Source organism: Siphateles boraxobius, unplaced genomic scaffold (genome assembly GCF_051911475.1).
Source record: "Siphateles boraxobius isolate OS27281-9 unplaced genomic scaffold, OSU_SipBor_1 65, whole genome shotgun sequence".
Taxonomy (NCBI): domain Eukaryota; kingdom Metazoa; phylum Chordata; class Actinopteri; order Cypriniformes; family Leuciscidae; genus Siphateles; species Siphateles boraxobius.
In genome coordinates this window covers 15998896-16019459 of record NW_027509192.1, presented here as the reverse complement: position 1 = coordinate 16019459, position 20564 = coordinate 15998896, and the positions used below count along the sequence as shown (strand labels likewise).

At 40.2% G+C, this 20564-nt stretch overlaps 2 protein-coding genes across 5 annotated transcripts in view; both read right to left on the bottom strand.

Annotated features, from left to right (window-relative positions):
• The window catches only part of LOC143721168 (troponin I, fast skeletal muscle-like), a 492195-nt gene that overhangs the window by 76717 nt on the left and 394914 nt on the right, over positions 1-20564 (bottom strand). The gene's annotated exons all lie outside the window — the stretch shown is intronic.
• syt8 (synaptotagmin VIII) lies at positions 8360-19708 on the bottom strand. 2 transcript variants are annotated; one of them, XM_077211277.1, is made up of 9 exons: positions 19575-19708; positions 15800-15926; positions 15396-15565; positions 14371-14463; positions 12932-13099; positions 12033-12200; positions 11423-11540; positions 9430-9563; positions 8360-8859 (listed from the first exon to the last, which is right to left on the bottom strand). In XM_077211277.1, the coding sequence occupies exons 2-9, from the start codon at positions 15897-15899 to the stop codon at positions 8620-8622; spliced, it is 1191 nt and encodes a 396-aa protein (XP_077067392.1). In that variant the 5' UTR covers positions 15900-15926; positions 19575-19708; the 3' UTR covers positions 8360-8619. The 2 variants fall into 2 exon arrangements, with proteins under 2 accessions (XP_077067392.1, XP_077067393.1); XM_077211278.1 differs by lacking the exon at positions 19575-19708 and adding an exon at positions 18107-18126.

Here is a 20564-nt window from a genome sequence, read left to right as displayed (position 1 = left end):
ATGTCACACTGAAGACTAAAGTTATGATGCTGAAAATTCAATGTATAATAATATTTCACAATATAACTGTTTTACTGTATTTTTGATAATGTAGGAAATATTAGTGTTGTGAAAGTTACTTTTAAAAGTAATGCATTAGAATATTTCGTCACAGTCTAAAAAAGTAACAAATTGCGTTACTTAATTATTATATTTTTTTATAATAATTCTTTTTACATTTTTCATTATATTATTGAAGGAAATGCAAATTCACACCTGTACAGTAGAGGGCGCAGCTCAAATAAACCTTTCAGCTGTGCTGCCATTCTATACTGCAGAAGAATAGGATGCAGGAGAAGAAAGTTAAATTAAAGGGTAACTAAACCCTAAAATAACTACCATCCATCCATCTTCTTCCGCTTAACTGGACCGGGTCGCGAGGGCAGGAGTCTAAGCAGAGATGCCCAGACTTCCCTCTCCCCAGATACTTCCTCCAACTTTTCCTGGGGGACACTGAGGCGTTCCCAGGCCAGCCGGGAGACATATTCCCTCCAGCGTGTCCTAGGTCTTCCCCGGGGTCTCTTTCTGGTGGGACGCGCCCGGAACACCTTCCCGGGAAGGGGTCCAGGAGGCATCCGGAACAGATGCCCGAGCCACCTCAGCTGGCCCCTCTTGATGTGGAGGAGCAGCTGCTCTACTCAGAGCTCCTCCCGAGTGACCGAGCTCCTCACCCTATCTCTAAGGGATCGCCCAGCCACCCTGCGGAGAAAACTCATTTCGGCCGCCTGTATCCGGGATCTTGCCCTTTCGGTCATGACCCACAGGTCATGACCATGGGTGAGAGTAGGAACGTAGACTGACCGGTAAATCGAGAGCTTCCCCTTGCAGCTCAGCTCCTTCTTCACCACGACAGACCGGTACATCCATCCCATTACTGCAGAAGCTGCACCGATCTGTCTGTCAATCTCCTGTTCCATCCTTCCCTCACTCGTGAACAAAACCCCAAGATACTTGAACTCCTCCACTTGAGTCCAACATGCACCGGGAACAAGTCTGACTTACTGCCGGCAATAGGAACCAAGCTCCTGCCAAGCTCCAGCCCTTAGCAAAGGGCCCCGGACCCTATACTCCCAGAGCACCTCCACAGGATGCCGCGAGGGACACAGTCGAATGCCTTCTCCAAATCCACAAAACACATGTGGATTGGTTGGGCAAACACCCATGAACCCTCCAGCACTCTGGAGAGGGTATAGAGCTGGTCCAGTGTTCCACGACCGGGACGAAAACCACACTGTTCCTCCTGAATCAGAGGTTCGACTATCGGCCGAATTCTCCTCTCCGGTACCCTGGCATAGACTTTCCCGGGGAGGCTGAGAAGTGTGATCCCCCTATAGTTGGAACACGCCCTGCAGTCCCCCTTCTTAAAAAGAGGGACCACCACCCCGGTCTGCCAGTCCAAAGGTACTGTCCCCAACCGCCATGTGATGTTGCAAAGGCATGTCAGCCAGGACAGCTCCACAACATCCAGAGACTTGAGGTACTCAGGGCGGATCTCATCCACCCCCGGAGCCTTGCCACCGAGGAGCTTCTTGACTGCCTCAGTGACTTCAGCCAGGGTGATGGACGATTCCACCTCTGAGCCCTCAGCGTCTGCTTCCTCAATGGAAGACGTGTCGGTGGGATTGAGGAGATCCTTGAAGTATTCCTTTCACCGTCCGACGACATCCTCAGTAGAGGTCAACACCTGCCCACCTCCACTGTAAACAGCGTTGGTAGGGCACTACTTCACTCCCCTGAGGCGCCGGACGGTTTGCCAAAATCTCTTCGAGGCCAACCGGTAGTCCTTCTCCATGGCCTCACCGAACTCCTCCCAGGCCCGATTTTTTGCCTCCACAACCACCCTTGCTGCAGTCCGCTTGGCCTGCCGGTATCCGTCAGCTGCCTCAGGAGTCCCACAAGCCAGCCAGGCCCGATAGGACTCCTTCTTCAGCTTGACGGCATCCCTTACTTCCGGTGTCCACCACCGGGTTCGGGGATTGCCGCCTCGACAGGCACCAGAGACCTTACGGCCACAGCTCTGAGCGGCCACGTCGACAATGGAGGTGGAGAACATGGTCCACTCGGACTCAATATCACCACTCGGACTCACCACTCGGACTCACCACTCACCACTCGGACTCACCACTTCGACTCCCTCGGGATCTGGTCGAAGCTCCGCCAGAGGTGGAAGTTGAAGATCTCTCTGACAGGGGGCTCGGCCAAACGTTCCCAACAGACCCTCACAGTACGTTTGGGTCTGCCAAGTCTGTCCAGCTTCTTCCCCCGCCATCCGTTCCTCCCAATCACACCCCTCCAGGTGTCACTGTCGCTTTCCACTTTCGCACTTTCCAGCACCCCTCCCAGAGACCCCAAGAGGGCGGGGTACTCTGCACTGGCATTCGGCCCGTAGGCACAAACGACAGTGAGAGACCTATCCCCGACCCGAAGGCGCAGGGAATCGACACTCTCGTTTTGGTGAACTCCAACACATGGTGGCTGAGCTGGGGGGCTATAAGCAAACCCACACCAGCACGCCGCCTCTCACTATGGGCAACTCCAGAGTGGTAGAGAGGCCATCCTCTCTCAAGGAGTGTGGTTCCAAAGCCCAAGCTGTGCGTGGAGGTGATCCTGACTATCTCTAGTTGCTACCTCTCAACCTCACGCACAATCTCAGGCTCCTTCCCCGCCAGCGAGGTGACGTTCCACATCCCTAAAGCCAGTTTCCGTGTCCAGTGATCAGGTCGTCAGGAACCTCGCCTTCGACTGTCGCCCGATCCAATCTGCACCAGCCCCTTATGGCCCCTCCTGCTGGTGGTGAGCCCACGGGAGGGCGGCCCCACGTCGCTTCTTCGGGATGGGCCCGGCCGGGCCCCATGGGGGAAGGCCCGGCCACCAGGCGCTCTTATGCAACGTCACGGTCCTCGTTTGCATTTCTGTCATAAGGGTGTTTTTTTTTAACCGCTCTTAGTCTGACCCGTCACCTAGGACCTGTTTGCCTTGGGAGACCCTACCAGGGGCATATAGCCCCAGACAACATAGCCCCTAGGATCATTCAGGCACTCAAACCCCTCCATCACGGTAAGGAGGCAGAATTTTCCTATCGGATGTTGTGGTACTGTGTGACGTAAGCAGGCATCAGATCACCACGCCCTTGCCTACAGAGAGACGTGGGCCTCAAGTGCACGCCCCCCCTCCGCTGGGCCCTGCCCACTTTTCCAGCATTTTTCAAATATTGCCAGTGGTTGGAGACAGGCTCTGACCAGGGGTTGAGTTACCTTTTAAAGGCTTTCGAAGCCCTCATATTACTATGGCTACATCTGAAATGGTATACTTCTCTACTAAATAGTGGGCAAAAAACAGTATGAGACAAAAGAAATATGTCCGAATTCACAGTAAACCCGTACAGCAAAAAGCACCCGGATGACCTACTACTTCCGGCGAGATTATCCCAAGAGGATTTGTAAATGACAGTGAAGCGATTAAACTGACACTGGTAGGTTACATGATAATGAAAACTTGGCATTTGTAGTACGTACAGATTACATTTATACTACACACACTCATACTATAATAGAACATACTTTTTAGTGATCATTAATAAATTCCTCACTCAAAATAAGTACCTACTCAAGAGAGTAAACGATCACCAACGTGGACATCATCTGACCCAGGGAGCACAGCGACGAACCTCGCCTACAGTACATGCGACAAAAGTGTGCGCAGCTCCTGCATCAAGCTCTGGATCAGAACTATCCTCGTGCAACTCCTTGGCCTGGTACACCTGCAGGAGAGCCATGGCATGCAGATGCAAGCCTTGAACGTGAGATCGGACGAGAACTTACAGGATGAGAGATGCGAATTACACCGCCAGGCGGCAGCGCTCTTTGGACACAATTGCATAGCAACTACGTGCTCCACCGAGGGGATCTCCACATTCCTCACTAAATGAAACACAAACATGATGTTTATCTTAAGTAATTAAATTTTTGCGTATTGGTATGAATGAATTGTGTCATTGAAGGTCAGAAACAAAGCCATTGCTTAATGAAGTGAGATTAAATACATTAAGTATATCTGTATTCTTTCAAATATTAATTATTGCACGTTTGGGTAATATTTAGCATTTTCTGCAATTTGCATTTCACTCTTTTTATTCATTTTGAGGAATATTGAATCTGTTTTTGTGCAAGTGAGGTGAGCCTGCTCACATCTAGTCTAGAACTACAATAACATCATATTCACACACATTGCCTCTGCACTTATTCCCGATTTCCCTTAACATGGGGACAGTCAAGTCAAGTCACCTTTATTTATACAGTATAGCTCTTTATACAATACAGATTTCTTCAAAGCAGCTTTACAGTCAGTTCAGTGTTGATTCAGGTCCGTTGTAAAGATCATCAATTAAAGGTGTCAGGCAATAAATGGGAAAGCAAAGTACCGGTAACTTGCTTTAATTATTTGAAAAAGTAACTCAGATATTTTGTTGTACATTTAAAAGTAATCTTTACTTTACTCATTACTTTAAAAAAAGCAATCTGATTACATTTCTACCATTATCTCAATTCCTTTAATCCTGGCAATTGCTGGATTTGCAGGTGGCTATATTCTGATCAGCATGGTAAATTGTAGTAGGAATAATCCTTTGATCAGAGACCAAAGCTGCACTATGATCTCTAGAAGTAAAGACTCCAAAGGTCATGTCAACAGTGTTTACCATCTCTGCTGATCATAAACCTGCTGTGTGGTTTCCTTTGTGATGGTTAAGGGAAATGGTCTCGATAAAGGAAATTGTTCCCAAATCAGATTGCATTTATTTGATCAAAACAGTAAATACAGTAATAATGTGAAATATTATTACAATTTAAAATAGCTGTTTTCAATTTAAATATATTTTAATTGAATGCTGAAGCTGGATTTTCAGCATCATTACCCCAGTCTTCAATGTCACACGATCCTTCAGAAATCATGCAGATTTGCTGCTCAAATCACATTTCTGATTATTATCAATGTTGAAAACAGTTTTTGCTGCTTCATATTTTTGTGGAAACTTTTTTTAAGATTCTTTGAAAAATAGAAAGTTAAAAAGTTTTTTGAAACAGAAATCCTTTGTAACATTATAAATGTGTTTACTGTCGCTTTTGATCAATTTAAATAGACTTTAAATAAATCGATAACTATAGATAATAAGCCCTTTATTTTAAAATAAATAACAGTTTTTATATTTATAATACAATACCCAGGGACCAGAATATTATTACTGTTTTTTGACCTAGGCCAGTAAAAAAAACATCTAACAGCAATTCAGAACAACTTAGCAACTGCACAACAACACATAATGGGCTCACAATTATTTTCTTCTGAATTTCTTTACATTTTTATTCATGTAACATTTGATTTATTTTATTTTTTCAGTTTCATTCAGATAGAGATTTAAAATACAAAATACAACATATTATGGACATATGAAAAAGGTAAAAAATTATCTCTACCATCTTCCAATGTACTTGTTGATGAGATAAAACAATGAATTCTGAATTATGCATTTTAAAATGTACCTGAGTGTTTAAAACGTGACTGTGCAAAAGCAACTAATGAATTCTCCAGCCTTTTGCATTCTGTAAAGTTGCTCAAAGGAAGAAACCTCATTAAAATGCTGTAATTGGCCCACAAGTGTGCTGACAGCCTGATACTCACACCCTTATCTTGTGCTTACTGTATTCACAAGAGAAATCAACATGTATGTGCGTGTGTGTGAACACGGCAAACCTGAAACAACTGTATCGCGTCTGTTTTCTAAACCTCAGCACTGAGTGCAAAGGTGTAGAATTTAACAGGGACACTAGGGACTATCCCTACCAATAGCCAGCGACTACTGAATCTTCTCTAGCAGTAAGTTTGATCAAACGATTAAAATACATTTATATGTAACCATTGTTGTGGGTCTTTCCATTGACATTACCTGAGAAGTTAAAGTAAATATGTTTGAAACCTGCTCTCGAATGTGCATTTAATGCATGGACAGAGTACGAATAAGGTAAGTGTTCAAAACACACGTGCACAGTTCAGTTGAATGATAAAGTTTAACAACTTAATGTTGTTAAACTGAATGAAACAACTTTGAAATAAGAGAGTGCGGTTTATCTGTTTTGTATATCAACAGTAGCCTACACCCGTCAGATTTTCTTTCAGACTCATCAATGGACATTCATTTTTAAAGTAATCTAGATATATGCAGCTCTGGAAAAAATTAAGAGACCACTCCAAATGTTTCTTAAATCAGCATCTCTACATGCATGGCAGCCATTCCATTCCAGTGTCTGTTGAATTCCAACACAGGCACACCTAATTCTACTGAATGCTGCTGATTAGGTGATCACCTGAACCAAATCTTATTTAATGAGGAAAAGAATAAAAACCACTGCTGTGGTCATCACTATCCTCTTGCAGCTGGATGGCAAAAACAGTACTAGTAGTACATCAAAAGTATTTGGACTCAAAAAATAACTATTGACCATGCCAAAAGAGTTGAAAAGGAAAGTTTTGAGTGAGGAAAAGAAGGGTTCAAATATCGCTTTACTGGCAGAGGGATACAGTGAGCGTCGGGTTGCTTCCATCCTTAAAATAAAAAAATTCATTAGAAAAAAATCATAAGAATTTTTAAAAAATGTTCATAAGAACAAGGTCAAGCAACAGACATTGGGGACAACAAAGCTACAGACCGGCAGAGGGCGAAAACGATTCTCCACTGACCGCCAACTCATTCGAATGTCACTCAACAACCGGAGAATGACATCAAGTGACCTACAAAAAGAAAGGCAAACGGCAGCTGGGGTGAAGTGCAGTGAGGACGGTTCGAAACAGGCTCCTATAGGGGCAGGGCTGAAGTCATGCAAGGCTGGAATCGGGCAGATTTGTCTTTGTGAAGGACGCATGAATCAAGCCACGTACAAGATTGTCCTAGGAGAACACTTGCTTCCTTCTGCTCTGACAATGTTGCCCAAACTCTGAGGATTGGTTTTCCCAGCAGCACAATGCTCCATGCCACACAGCCAGGTCAATCAAGGTGTGGATGGAGGACCACCAGATCAAGACCCTGTCATGGCCAGCCCAATCTCCAGACCTGAACCCCATTGAAAACCTCTGGAATGTGATCAAGAGGAAGATGGATGGATGGCCGAGCTGCTTGAATTTTTGCACCAGGCATAAAGTCACCCAACATCAATGTGAAAGACTGGTGGAGAGCATGCCAAGATGCATGAAAGCTGTGATTGAAAATCAGGGTTCTTCCACCAAATGCTGATTTCTGAACTCTTCCTAAGTTAAAACAATAGTATTGTGTTTAAAAATAAATATGTAAATAAACTTATTTTCTTTCCATTATGCGAGGACTGACAACACTGCATCTTTTTTGTTATTTTGACCAGTTGTCTTTTTCTGCAAATAAATGCTCTAAATGACAATAGATTTTTTTTTGGAATTTGGGAAAAATGTTGTCAGTAGTTTATAGAATAAAACAAAAATGTTAATTTTACCCAAACACCTACCTATAAATAGTAAAAACAGAGAAACTGATAATTTTGCAATGGTCTCCTAATCTTTTTCCTGAGCTGTATATTTAAATAAAAAAATTTATGGAAAATTGCAGTGTTTTATAAGAAATTATTTATCTGTGCACATTTTTTTATTCATGTGTCCTCATAATCTCTCATCAAAATAACTTTAATCCCACTTGCAGCGACATCTCTTCTCTCATGTCGTGAGGGAGGAACAACTTGTCACTCACATGAGATCCACCAACAGCAAAGCACAACCAATTAATAAATTTCTGTTTGACGAATTCAAGTCCCGCCCTACATTTTGTTTTGTTGAGAAGACGTTGCACTCGAGTATAAGTCCCAATAGGGAAGAAAAGACTCTCAACTTCCATTTCATGCCAAATTTCATGACTCTCACCACCTGAAAAACACCCTGCCTTTAAGTGCTCTACATACACAGCTATAACATTACAGAATTGATTCACTGAAGTCAATGTAGACTTAAAACTTTCATTTCAGTCCCTGAATAACGTTTTTCTCTCAGTTGTGAATGCATGCTTGTTAGATATTCCAGTGTAAAGTACAGAAAGCTAAATTGTAATGTTGTTGTGTTGGTTTACATAATCAAAATTATGTTATGAGTTATGAGTGGGTTGGCAACAAAATCTACAAATAAAGGCTTTGAGATCATGAAATTGATGAGAACATAAAAATCACCCATGTCAAAATCAAACTTATGCTCTTGACTGTATGTATAATTTTTTTATCCCACACTTTAAAACATGATAAGGGCTTTGCAGGGCTTTGATCTCAATTAGGGTTTTATTCATACAAATACATTTATGTTAAGACTTACTTGAAATACAGCAGCAATATAACTACAAAAAAGGAGATATATATATATAATAGATAGCAGGAACTTATGTGCAGGGACACAAATTAATTGGCGAATCATTCAAAAATAAGATTTTTTTCTTATTGGTCCTTAGTCTGGGCATAAAAAGCATAAAGGAATGGAAACAACTTCTGGTTGTGAACATTGTGTCATATTAGTAGAGTTTTCTCAAAAGTTTTTGTTTGTAAATGGGATCTTTAACGTGTGCTTCAAGGCCAGCGTTGTGTCCACCTGTTCAGCAGAGAGTAATGTGTGCCATTGAGCCACAGGTTTGCGTGGGTTGGACAGCATATCCGCCCAGTGACGCAGCTGGTTTCCTGTAGCATCACAGCCCAGATAGATCTTGCCAATCGCATCATTTCTGCTCATTTTGTCATGATCCCACACTGAGATGACCAGCTGGACTTTCTGTATGAGGAAAAATGAGTGAATAAAATCGTCTTGAAATGAAGTGTTTGACGTGGTTGGAATCATAATGTAGGGATGATTTTGTGATATTACAACCTTAGTTGTTGTGTTTTATTCACAGAAATGAATCAAACCGAAGCAATTCAAACTGAGGTTTTTTTTTTCACCTCAGTAGAAAACTCGCCAAATATTTGAGGACGAACATCACAATGGTACTAAGCTCCTAAAAGGACATGAAAATGGAAAATATATGAGATGGGGAAAAATTTTCAATGCTTTGCATTCACTTTCAAAACTTTTCAAAAAACTTTACATTTGCTTGCAAACGTTTTGCCTTCCTCTGAAAAACAAAGCTTGCAAAGAATGCAAGAAGTTTTGCGAGCAAACGCAAAGTTCCTCTGTGGAACTCAAAGGTTTACCAGCGAATGCAAACGCAATGAAATAAAATCCCCCCCCCCCATCTGTATGTCCCTTTAGGGGTCCGTACATTGAGTCCTGAAGATCTGTACAATGGATCCAGATTTTAGACTCTTGATTCATCTAAGCAAGCAGTCTCTAGGTATTACTCACCTGAATCTGTTCAAACGACACTTCGAAAGTGAAAGATTCATTAAAGTATGGATTCAATGTTCGCTTTTTCACTGATGTTTTCCTCTTCTTCCACTTCTTCTTATCTAGAACCAATTGAACTTTCACATAAGGGTCTACAGAACAAAAAAAAACAGAACTATTAATCAATTTCTATGCTAAACCTACTCTATATTGAAAAATGGTTTAAAGGGGATTTAATGGAATAAAGAGGAAACAAGAATGGTAAAAGACGTTCTAGGCCTAATTATAACATATATTGTTGTGAATAACATTTAAAAAAAAAACGTTGTCTCATTGTCTCTGATTGTCTCATCACAATCAGTTATGAATGATATAATTTAAATGACGGAATTACATTAAAAAGGTTGAGTAATTTGCATCACCATAAGTTACTGTGGGTCGTTAATATCCATCGTAAAACAGTTGTCAAATATTAAATGTTTAGCTACTTATATCTAACCATGCACGCACTTTTTCACTGTAAAAACTAAAAGCGTCGGGTTGGAATTCACTTTCATCTTCAGTGAACATTAAGCCCCGCCTTCTTGATCTGATTGGCCATCATTTTGACACTGACTACGTTTACATGCAGCCAATAACCCGTTCAAAACCGGAATATTAGCAATACCCTTTCGCGCACGGCCATGTAAACACCGGCAAAAACCCGAATATGCTCATATCCCAGATTTTAAAAACCCGGATATGATCCCTGGGGTACCCCTTTTCTAACCCGAATTTTTGGTCATGTAAACGCGTATCGGCATATCCCAATAGTGATTTGTGTTCTGCGCATGTTCTATTCGCAAGGAATCTTGGTCTTTTCTAGTAGAGGAACTTCTCGGCGCATACAAAAACCCGGGTGCAGTATACCGGAAGTAAACATGGCGAGACGCAGCACAGCATACATTTGGAGCGAGGTCAGTACCAGCACCAAAGCGCAAACAAAGGCGATCGCTATCTGCCCCGAACTATTCATTATCCGCGTGCTGCTGCTGTTGTTGTTGTCTTTGGATACACGAAGAAGAATCGGAAATGACGCATATTGCGTCTTAAGGTTGTCCGTAAGTCCAGACGCTAAAACGGGTTATTCCTAATGTTTCAGAAACCCGAATAGTGACCTTAACCCGACCATAACCCGAATATTGGCTGCTTGTAAACGTAGTCATTGCCGAGCGCTGTTAGACCGCTGAGGCAGACCAGCCTAATATACATTTTTGAACTGTCTGCCATCCTAACAGCATTAAGAAATATAAAAAAATATTATGGGGGACAATTTGGCCATTTCCAATTATTTGTGGGGGACTTTCCCCTTTAATGCCTATGGTGGTTACAGCCCTCTCTGAAAGAATGCAATGGCTAAAAAACTTGAGGATATGACACTTTTTCAACCTACTGTTCGAAAAAATGGCACCTTCATTGTCTTGTAAGTGCTGGAAAAAGAGTGTTCAGGTTTATCAGAAACAAATGAACGTGAATTTGGCAATGTTTTATTACATTGGTTGTTGTACGTATCGCAGCGGTTCAGAAATGAAATGTCCAGTGAGAAGTGCTTAAAGATGTTATATTGCGTTTGAAAATAACTTACCACCTACACTTAACCCGAACCGATAATGTTAACAAAAGCAAATGCATAGATAAAATGCATAGGTTTGCTGAAGCAACCATGACATTTAGTTTGCTTCTACAAGACTTTGAGCTCCTTTATAAGTGCAATCCGGTACTAGGTGAGCTACCGAACAAGTTTACTAAATCAGAAACCCATACATACACATTATGTGATGCAGACCTGAAAATGTATAAGTTTACAAATCATGCAATATGGTAAAAGTGTTTTGAGGTCATAACATAGTTTCATAGAAGGAGCCACTCAAAAATGTAGGTAGAGGCATGGTTTTCCAAAGTCTGTTTTCCAGGAGTGATTGCAGACAAGACTTTTGAGGATGTAGGACATTCTAGTATGTGAGTGTCTCACCTGAAGAGCCTCCCTGGTCCATCTTCTTCAGGTTCTTGGCTTCTAGTATGATCACAGTGAGTTTACTACTAGTCGGGACATAACGAAGAGAAAAGCAGATCTCTCCCAGATGCTCTTGCTATTACATGGGCACAAGATGAAAGATGCAGTTAGCAGGCATGTTATGCATAGAGAATGCTCTTAGCTCTAAACCTATTGACTTGCATGGGGTCAGATCGTAGACTTACAGGTTTTCCTGACCCAACCAATCATTTGGTCTGGACAAGTGTTGACGCATAAGCTATCATCATTACGCCATTGAGTAGGACACTTAACATAAGGTTGTTCCAGGGGGACTAGCTGTAATTTTACATGATGTTCTATGGTGACGTAATGGAAACAAAATCCATCTGCTGTAGTCATTGTCAAAAGATTTGTTTCTTTCCATATTCAGTGTAAGTCATACCAAAGGAATAGAAAGAGAAGGGGAAAAACAACTCTCTGGGACCCCCAACTTATAAACCTGTTAGTAGAGGATGACACTTTGCACTTCATATGAATATAATGGATGTGAACTAGCCACATTAAAAATGACATTGAACTTGACGTGGATTGAAGTACTGAACTGAACCTCATGTTTGGAAGCTTTGCTCAGATCCCTCCACTCCTCGATCACATGATTCCAGTCCACTGTGGACAGATTCAGTCTGATCTCACCAATGATGTCATGTTTGGAGAATTTGTTAAAGTCATAGACTTGCATCACCAATATCGACTCAATCAGCTCCTTCTGAGGGATCTAAAATAAAAGTGGTGAAAACAACATATCAGTGTTTAGTTACTCTAACTAGGCTGTAAATGTAACTCGTCATTGACGGAAATTTCCGGCTCTCTCTGTTTTCACTGTTATACGGTAGGGGGCGCTATGACATTTTTTCTGAAAGAGTACAGAATCTCCTGATCAAAATACAGGTGAAGAAGAAGCAGAAACAAGCGATAGCATATGTAAAATAACACGATCATCACCATTTAACAGCATATAAATCAAAACTGCCTAATGTTACTGAATGAAATGTGGACCCAGGAAAAGTTTACGACTGTGAAGCATTGGGGATGTTGATGGACTTGATCTCATCCATCTATGCTTTGATCATCATTCTGAATCTGATCTGGATGAAGTTGTTGATAAAAACACGTTTTTATCAGCTTTTTGCTCAAAATGTAGCTTTTTTTAAGAAACTTACCCACATTCAAATGTTGATATAAAAAAAACATGAAGCTAGAATAAACAGGCTTTTTGTTTAAAAGCGAAGGCTCTGTTCTTTCTTTTGATATATTGCATATTCAGATATTCAAGCAAAAAGTGTCTGGCAACTTTTTTCAAAAAAACTGGCGGGGAAAGAGTTGACAACTAAATTTTAATGAGCTTGAGCAAGCATCAGGTCATTGTTCGAGCTGATAACAGAATTCTGATAACAGTTTTCCACCACATGAATATATGACGTGAATGATTCATGCCTCATGGTTTACCTGATATTTGAAATTTTCATTGAACACAGGGTTAAGGGTTTTCCTGAAGACTTTCGTCTCAAATGTTTTGGACTTGTTGGGAAGGATGTAGATTTTCACATAAGGGTCAGATGTCCCTCCTGAATCCATCGCTTTCAAAGCGGCAGCTTCTTTTATTCCTACGGTCAGCTGATGAGAAATGTGGTACAGCATATAGGTTTATGATCTTAAAAACAGTTTTATCTAAATGCTTATTCTTAAAGTCCACACGAATTCAAAACCCTATTTACATTGTTAGTGGCCAAGTCTTGTGGTGAACAATTCATCCATGCAAATAATCCACACAAATAAATGTTTGTTTTAGTAATCTTTAGTCAAAATCTGTGAATTTATTCCTCACTGGAATGGTGTACGTTCCTGTAGCCCCATCCTTTAATATTCATAATTCAATATTCTGTTTCACTCAGAAATACGTCACAATACTGAAGTAAAGTTGGTCGCAACCTCTGGTTTAATCAGACTTTACAGTAAATACAATTAACAGGCCTGTCTATGTATGTATTTTTTTTTTTTTTTTTTGCTAAACAAGTTTTAAATTAAGAGTTGGACTGGAAAGTATCTTTAAGTTAATTGATAGAGTGTCTTGTGTAAGCAGAGCAATACAAATTAAGACAAATAATGGTGACTTAAAACAAGGTAGTTTTGATTTGGTTTAATACCTTTGGTCACTACGCACTTTCATAGATTCAGTGAAGATTTAAGTGTCCTTCGGGTTATTATGACAGAACATCAATGTAAATATCATACTTTCTACTACTGCTTTATACTATTTTAGACATAGCTATTTCTGTTTGTGCATTGTGCATACTTCTGATTATTTCCTTAAAAGATATTTGCATTTTGGAATGGACAGATGTATGAACTAGGGCTGAATCTGAAATCGCCCCATATACTATACCCTCAAATATGGCATTATTTGAAGGGACAGCCATTTGAAGTGATGTCCGAAAGCATAGTGGACTTTGAGTGCACTCATTCGATCCCACATTGCACCGCAATAGCGAGTGTACAACCGATGTGCGCTCAACGGCTGTCCGAATTCGCTCACTCATTTTCATTCACTTTTTCAAACTGTATTAGTGAACTAATGTAGGGAACAGTGATTGAGGGTTTAGGGGGCAAATTCAGATTCAGCCTAGGTCAGGGGTGTCCAGTCCTGCTCCTGGAGGGCCACTGTCCTGCAGAGTTTAGCCCCAATTAAACACACCTGAACCGGCTAATCAAGGTCGAACTAGACATACTAGAAACTTCCAGGCAGGAGAGTTTAGGTACTCTGCGGGACAGTGGCCCTCCAGGAACAGGTTTGGACACCCCTGAACTCGGTGAATGAAAGTTAATTAGTTCATACTTCCTGCCAGTTGAGGGCACCGCTGTAAAATCAGTGAAAGTGATGCATTTACCTCTGAAATGGATGCATTGAACTCCAGTGAATACTGCAGTTTTCCCCTCTGTTGGTCTGATCCATACTCCACATCCTCAGTCTCAAGCTGGACCTGTCAGTACATCCACAATCCCCTTAGTGAATGCCACCCAGAGGAATATTTTATTGCTCTCAGATATGTTTCAGTTAACTCTTTACCCGCCATTGATGGTATTTTTCCGTTATGACAAACTCTTTCCCGCCATTGACAGAAATTTCAAGCAATCCATGTTTTGACTGTTATATAGTAGGGGGCACTATTACACATCTTTTGAGAGAGAACAAAGAAAGCATGAAGCTAAAAAAAAACTGTTGTTTCTCTCTTTTCTTTCGTCTTTTTTTTATATATTGCATGTTCAGACATTCATACAACAAAATATTCAATCTGGGGGCCAAGAAAGTTTTCTGAAAGTGATCAAAAATGCTGGCGGTGGCTGGCAACTTTTTTTTTTCTAAACTGGCAGGGAAAGAGTTAAGTATCAACTTTGTCTCTGATTTTCCACTTAAAGGTGAAGTAATCCCTTTGGCATGAATGGGAATGCTAACAGATAGTGTTCCAAGGTATTATGCTGCATTATTATTGACCTTTTGATTAACCTCACATAGCAACAGTGTCAGCCAATGGCACGAGTTTGGAGGCGGGACTATGGTTTTTCAACCAATAGCAGATGATGGGAGTGTTTGAGGAAACCTGTTTAACAACAATTGTATTTTCTTTGCCATCTTGCCACAGAAATTACATACCACCCTTTAAAATCACAAATGTTGATATACTGTAAGATTACAGGTAATAAACTTAATGTTAAAAGCATGGAAGTATTTGAGGAGAACTATTTAACTTTTTAATTTACTTTGACTTTAAACAACTTTGATTTCTTAGAAAAACTGAGTAGAGTGTGTGACATGTTGATATCTCTTCTCTAAGATTTTGCTCCATTTAAACTTATTGCTGACTAAAAGAAAAAATTATCCAGCATCCACAAGCATGGGCGGTCCATCTCTCACCAGTGCTGCGGTTGTAGTTCCTGAGATCCCTTTCATACTAATCTTCTGTTCCAGCTTCTTCTTCCGCTTCTTTTTCCCTTTGCAGCAGCATTTTACACAGCAGCATATCATGCAGATAAGAATCAGCAGGAGGATGGCGGCGAATATAGCATAGATGGCCCATCTTGGCACTGTTGTGACAAAAACAACAATATTCCATCTTTCATCACGGTAGCAAAGCAGCGGTCCAGTATAGCACCATGAAACACATCTGAAGGATGAGGGGAGACCACGGCCAGGAGACTCAGGGGAAGTTAAACTTGTAGCAAGTGAAAATTGAGAAGCAAGAAATGTGCACAGAGCGTGGAATTAGATAGGGGCCCGTGGAGCAGGTGCTGAAAAGAGCATTCATATGATATACTCACAAGGAATCCTGTCCAGTAAAGAGGGCAGGAACCCCGGAGCAGCTGTTGTGGTGTTGGCATGAAGTGTTTTAGTTGGTTTTAATGGCGGTCTTGGTGTCATGGTGAAATGGATGAAACCGGTGGATCACTGGAAATGCACATAGAAAAGAAAGTGGGTTGCTGGCAAGAGTTTTTAAAAAAGTTATGGTTTGAGTTAGTAGCTTTGTTTTGTGACGCCCCCTACTGGTTAGAGCGGTATTGCAACATTTTAGTCATCCTGAAAAGAATAGTTGACTGACAATGACAGGGATAGTTCACCCAGAAATGGAAATTCTGTATGTATATCATTCCAAACCCATAGGAAATATAAAATTAAAATGAAATTAAATGGAAAAATACAAAACATAAAAGAGGCCCTGTCTTTTGAAGCCATATGATAGCTGTCAACATTCTGCTCCTATTCTCCTGTTGTGTTCCACCAAAAAGAGAGAATAAACTCTAAAGGTAAGAATCAATATGAGGATGTAAAGGAGTTAATAATGACAGAATTTTACGTTTGGAGTGAACTATTCCTTTTAATAAAATAAAATATCCAGTCACAACACAAATGGTCTACCATAAGATGTTAGTATACTGTGTGTGTGTGTGTGTGTGTGTGTGTGTGTGTGTGTGTGTGTGTGTGTGTGTGTGTGTGTGTGTGTGTGTGTGTGTGTGTGTGTGTGTGCGTGCGTGCGTGCGTGCGCGCGCGCGCGTGCGTGCGTGCGTGCGTGTGTGTGTGTGCGTGTGCGTGCGTGCGTGCGTGCGTGTGTGTGTGTGTGTGTGTGTACACATATATATAGTAACTCATTCAACTCTCAGTTGCCTGACAAAAAGTGTTTTGTCACCACCAAAGTTAAACAACCAGTTGACAGCCGCCCATTAAAACTGGGTGTACATAAAGTGTACAGATAACATTCTTTTTCAGTGAAACAGTAATAAAAATGAAATTAAAGCTGCAAGCAGCATTTAGCGGTGTTCATGCAGTTAAGGCAGTTAAGCTCAAAAGCATCAAAAGACATTAAGTTTTATTTAGCAAGCATTTAACAACTGACATCATAGATGGAATGAACCTTGTTTCAGCATGATTTACCATGATATACCAAACTTTAGTGTGATTTTTCACGATTTACCATGTTCCAGTATGATTTACCATGAATCTGGCATGATTTACCATAGTTTACCATGATATACCAAGTTCTAGTATGATTCACCACGATTTACCCTGCTCTAGCCTCTATATCATATACCATGATATGCCACATTCTAGAATGATTTATGATGGTTTTGAACATTATATGACCGTAGATGGAAAAGACGATGTACAGCTAATACAGGCAATTTACCATAGGAAATACATGGTTTTGAAGCTTTTTAACAGTTATAGCGCCACCTATGGTCCGATCTGTATGAAACTTTGCATAGTTCTTCACCATGTTATGACACATATGCTCATCAATTTTTGTGAAGTTCTGAGTTTTTATTTATGATTTATAAGCTTTTGACTGTATTTTGCCACGCCCCTTTTCTAAATGACCCTGTTACAGCCACCCAAATGCAAAATTTCAATTTTTTTCCGATAATTATTGATCTAGAGAGTCCAGAGAATAGGCCTAGACTGTTTTGGTTCCGATCATGCGAAAAACCAGGGACTAGTTCGCAAAAGTAGGTTTTGGACAAAATCAGACATAACTTTTTTCAATCGAAATCGGAGATATACATCTTGTCCGTCTTGAGCTAAGAATCGCAGTGGTGTAAAAAGCTTGAGGCTTGGACCAACGGTCTATGAGTTATGAGCAATTTAGTACTTTTGGTTGCTGTAGCGCCACCTATGAGCCAATCGGTGTCATACTCTGATAGGTTCTCCCCAAAAGTGTGGCCTACCATCTGGCCGAGTTTCAAGTCTCTAGGCCTTACGGTTTGGGCTGCATGATGCGTTTTAGGGGAATTTTTTTTTTTCAAATAGCGATTACAATAGGTTTTCAGCACTTCGTGCTTGAACACATAATAATACTGCATTGAGAATACAATCAAAACACTTGCTGTCTTATTTTAACATTTTCACAATCAAGTCTGTTGCAATACCACAGCAAAGTAATAAAGTAGTACGAGTCCCAGTTTCGAGATTCTTATCATACCATCAAAGAAATATAAGTAAATACTGATGCAACAAAATACACAATATCGGAAAATGACATGAACAAAACTAATCTACAGGTATAATTATAGTGGCACACAATTGCTACAAACCGTGAACCACAATATAAAAAAGAGCCTTACAGTGACACTCACTGTTGTAGACTGAGTTCAGTTCGGGTCTTGACTCCTCGGTTGTCATATAAAACGTAAAGATTAATATCCTGAATGGTATGAACACATTCCTAAACCGTGTGAATGAGGGGTCCAGCCACGGAGAGGGGAAGGAAGTCACTGCCCACTGAAGCTGGACCAGTTCAGGAAAGAGCCATTAGAATGAGCACTTTTACTGATCAAAAGAAACAACTATTGAGGCTTTAATCATGTGGTCGTGTAATCTCAGTTTAGTCTTCGGCTATTCATACGATTCACTATATTCAATATCCAACTTGATTGGGACTTTTTCTTTGAAGAGCAGCTACCTATAACTTTAATGAAATTTTAAAAAAAATTATAACAGTGATTAAAATATGAAAAAGAGAGAGAGACTACAAAATAAGGAGGGGCAAAATATGAAAAGGGAGAAAATATAGGGGTAAAGATAGTCAGTACAAAATTACATTTCACAAAAAGACAAGAAAGGGGAAAGAAGGGCAGCTGTATTATATGGTATTATCCACCCTTTTTCCAAACCGCTTGTCCCGTACAGGGATCAATTGTACAGAACAATAACAAAATTCACTGAAAACTATGTCTGAAAACTATATAATTGAAAGTGGCACACAATAGCTACAAAGTGAGCATTAAGAGCATTCATTTATGACATTAAATCTAAGGTTATTGTAAAACGGGGCAATATAGTGACACTTTTGCACTATTAGTTCAGTTTGGTTATTGACTTCTTGGTTTTAGTTTAAAACATAAAGATTCAGTTTCCAAACCAATGTATTGCCTATCCCGTCTCAGTCCATAGGCAGGACGTCCATCACAGTACCCTTGAATTCAAATCCACATGAATTTGCAAAAAAAAAAAAAAAAAAAAAAAAAACATGTGACAACATGTACATGTGAAAACATTTGTAAAAACATGTTAAAAGCACATGTGAAATATGTCGGTCACATGTGAAACGTGTTTTGCACACGGGAATTGTGTGCTTTTGGAACATTTTTGTGTGAATCCTATATAAATTTCCATGTGAAACCCATGAGATCACGTGTGAAACATGCAATTCATCTGGTTTTTCTGTAAGGGTCAAATATTTACACTTACTGACAATTTAGTGTCTCCAATTCACCAGAAACCCACACCAACACAAAACTTATCAAACTATATTATATTATATTATATTATATTATATTATATTATATTATAAGTCCTCTCTTTTTGGTGAGCATGTATCACATTTTACCTTGTTTAAAAAAAAGTTTTGTCCTAATTTTGCTAAATGTCCTCCAGTGTTATAAGAAATACATTTGTTCTTTTATTTACAGACTTCAGTCTGACTTACTGATATATTCCAATACTTCTGAACACAGGCCTATACTCAACATTTAACTAGAACTTGTTAGACCCAGCTGAAACTTATCAAGAAAATATGATGAAATACACAATAACTGAACTTGCCTTTTTCACACTCGACTCTCGGTTCCAATTCTTCGGTTCTGTGGTATTAAACAATTAATTCATTGTCTTGTGCTGGAATGCAAAACTAGCTGGAAACAGAGGCCAGGCCACTTAGACAGCTCTCCTCGAAGTGTTCCTTCAGTACGGAGAGAAATGTTAGGCACCTGCGCCACACCTCAATAATACACAAAACTGTTTCTGCATATGCCCTAACACAACAAGCTGCACACCTTATGTGAAGACTGGTGGAGGAAGTCAAATATACATAAAGTCAAATATAAAATATTCAAATCTTAAGGAAGATCTAAATATCCGTTGTTTAAGTGCTAAACAGCTTCTTTCTTGCTCCTGAAATACTTCTCTTCTGAAGAAGAAGAAGAAGAAATACACTGTATGCAAGAAAACAGAAATATATGACTGGAAATTACAACAGAAACCAGTCCTGCCACACTACTGTTTAAATATTATGGTAACCGTACACTTTGGAAAGTGTATTTATTTATTATTTTAAACTTATTTGTTGAAATCTTTGTTCGGTAATGTACATTTGGTTTCCAATAGGCCTTGTTTTTTTGTGTTTGAACCAAAATAATAGCCTACATTTCATTTCATGCCAACTTTAATTAACAGTGTTAAATAATTCAAATGATATCCTAGACTTACGTTGAGATTATTTCCTAAAAATCTTTGTTTATCTGAAGAAAGTCATACATATACAACGTTCTGTGTTAGCTGGGATACTTCTGGAATGGCATAAGGGTAGGGTTGCCACCTTGTCTAAATAAAAAAAGGGACATATCGATGATACCGTGTGGAAGCAATTGCGAGTTATAAAGTCAGAATTGCGAGAAATTAAAGTCGCAGTTATTTTATAATTTTGTTTATTAATCCGTGGCGCGGAAACCCGCTTCCAGGCCTACCGCATCATATAGGTGTGGTTACTGAATCAACATTTGACTCACTTACGGAAAGGCTAACGTTAGTTATACT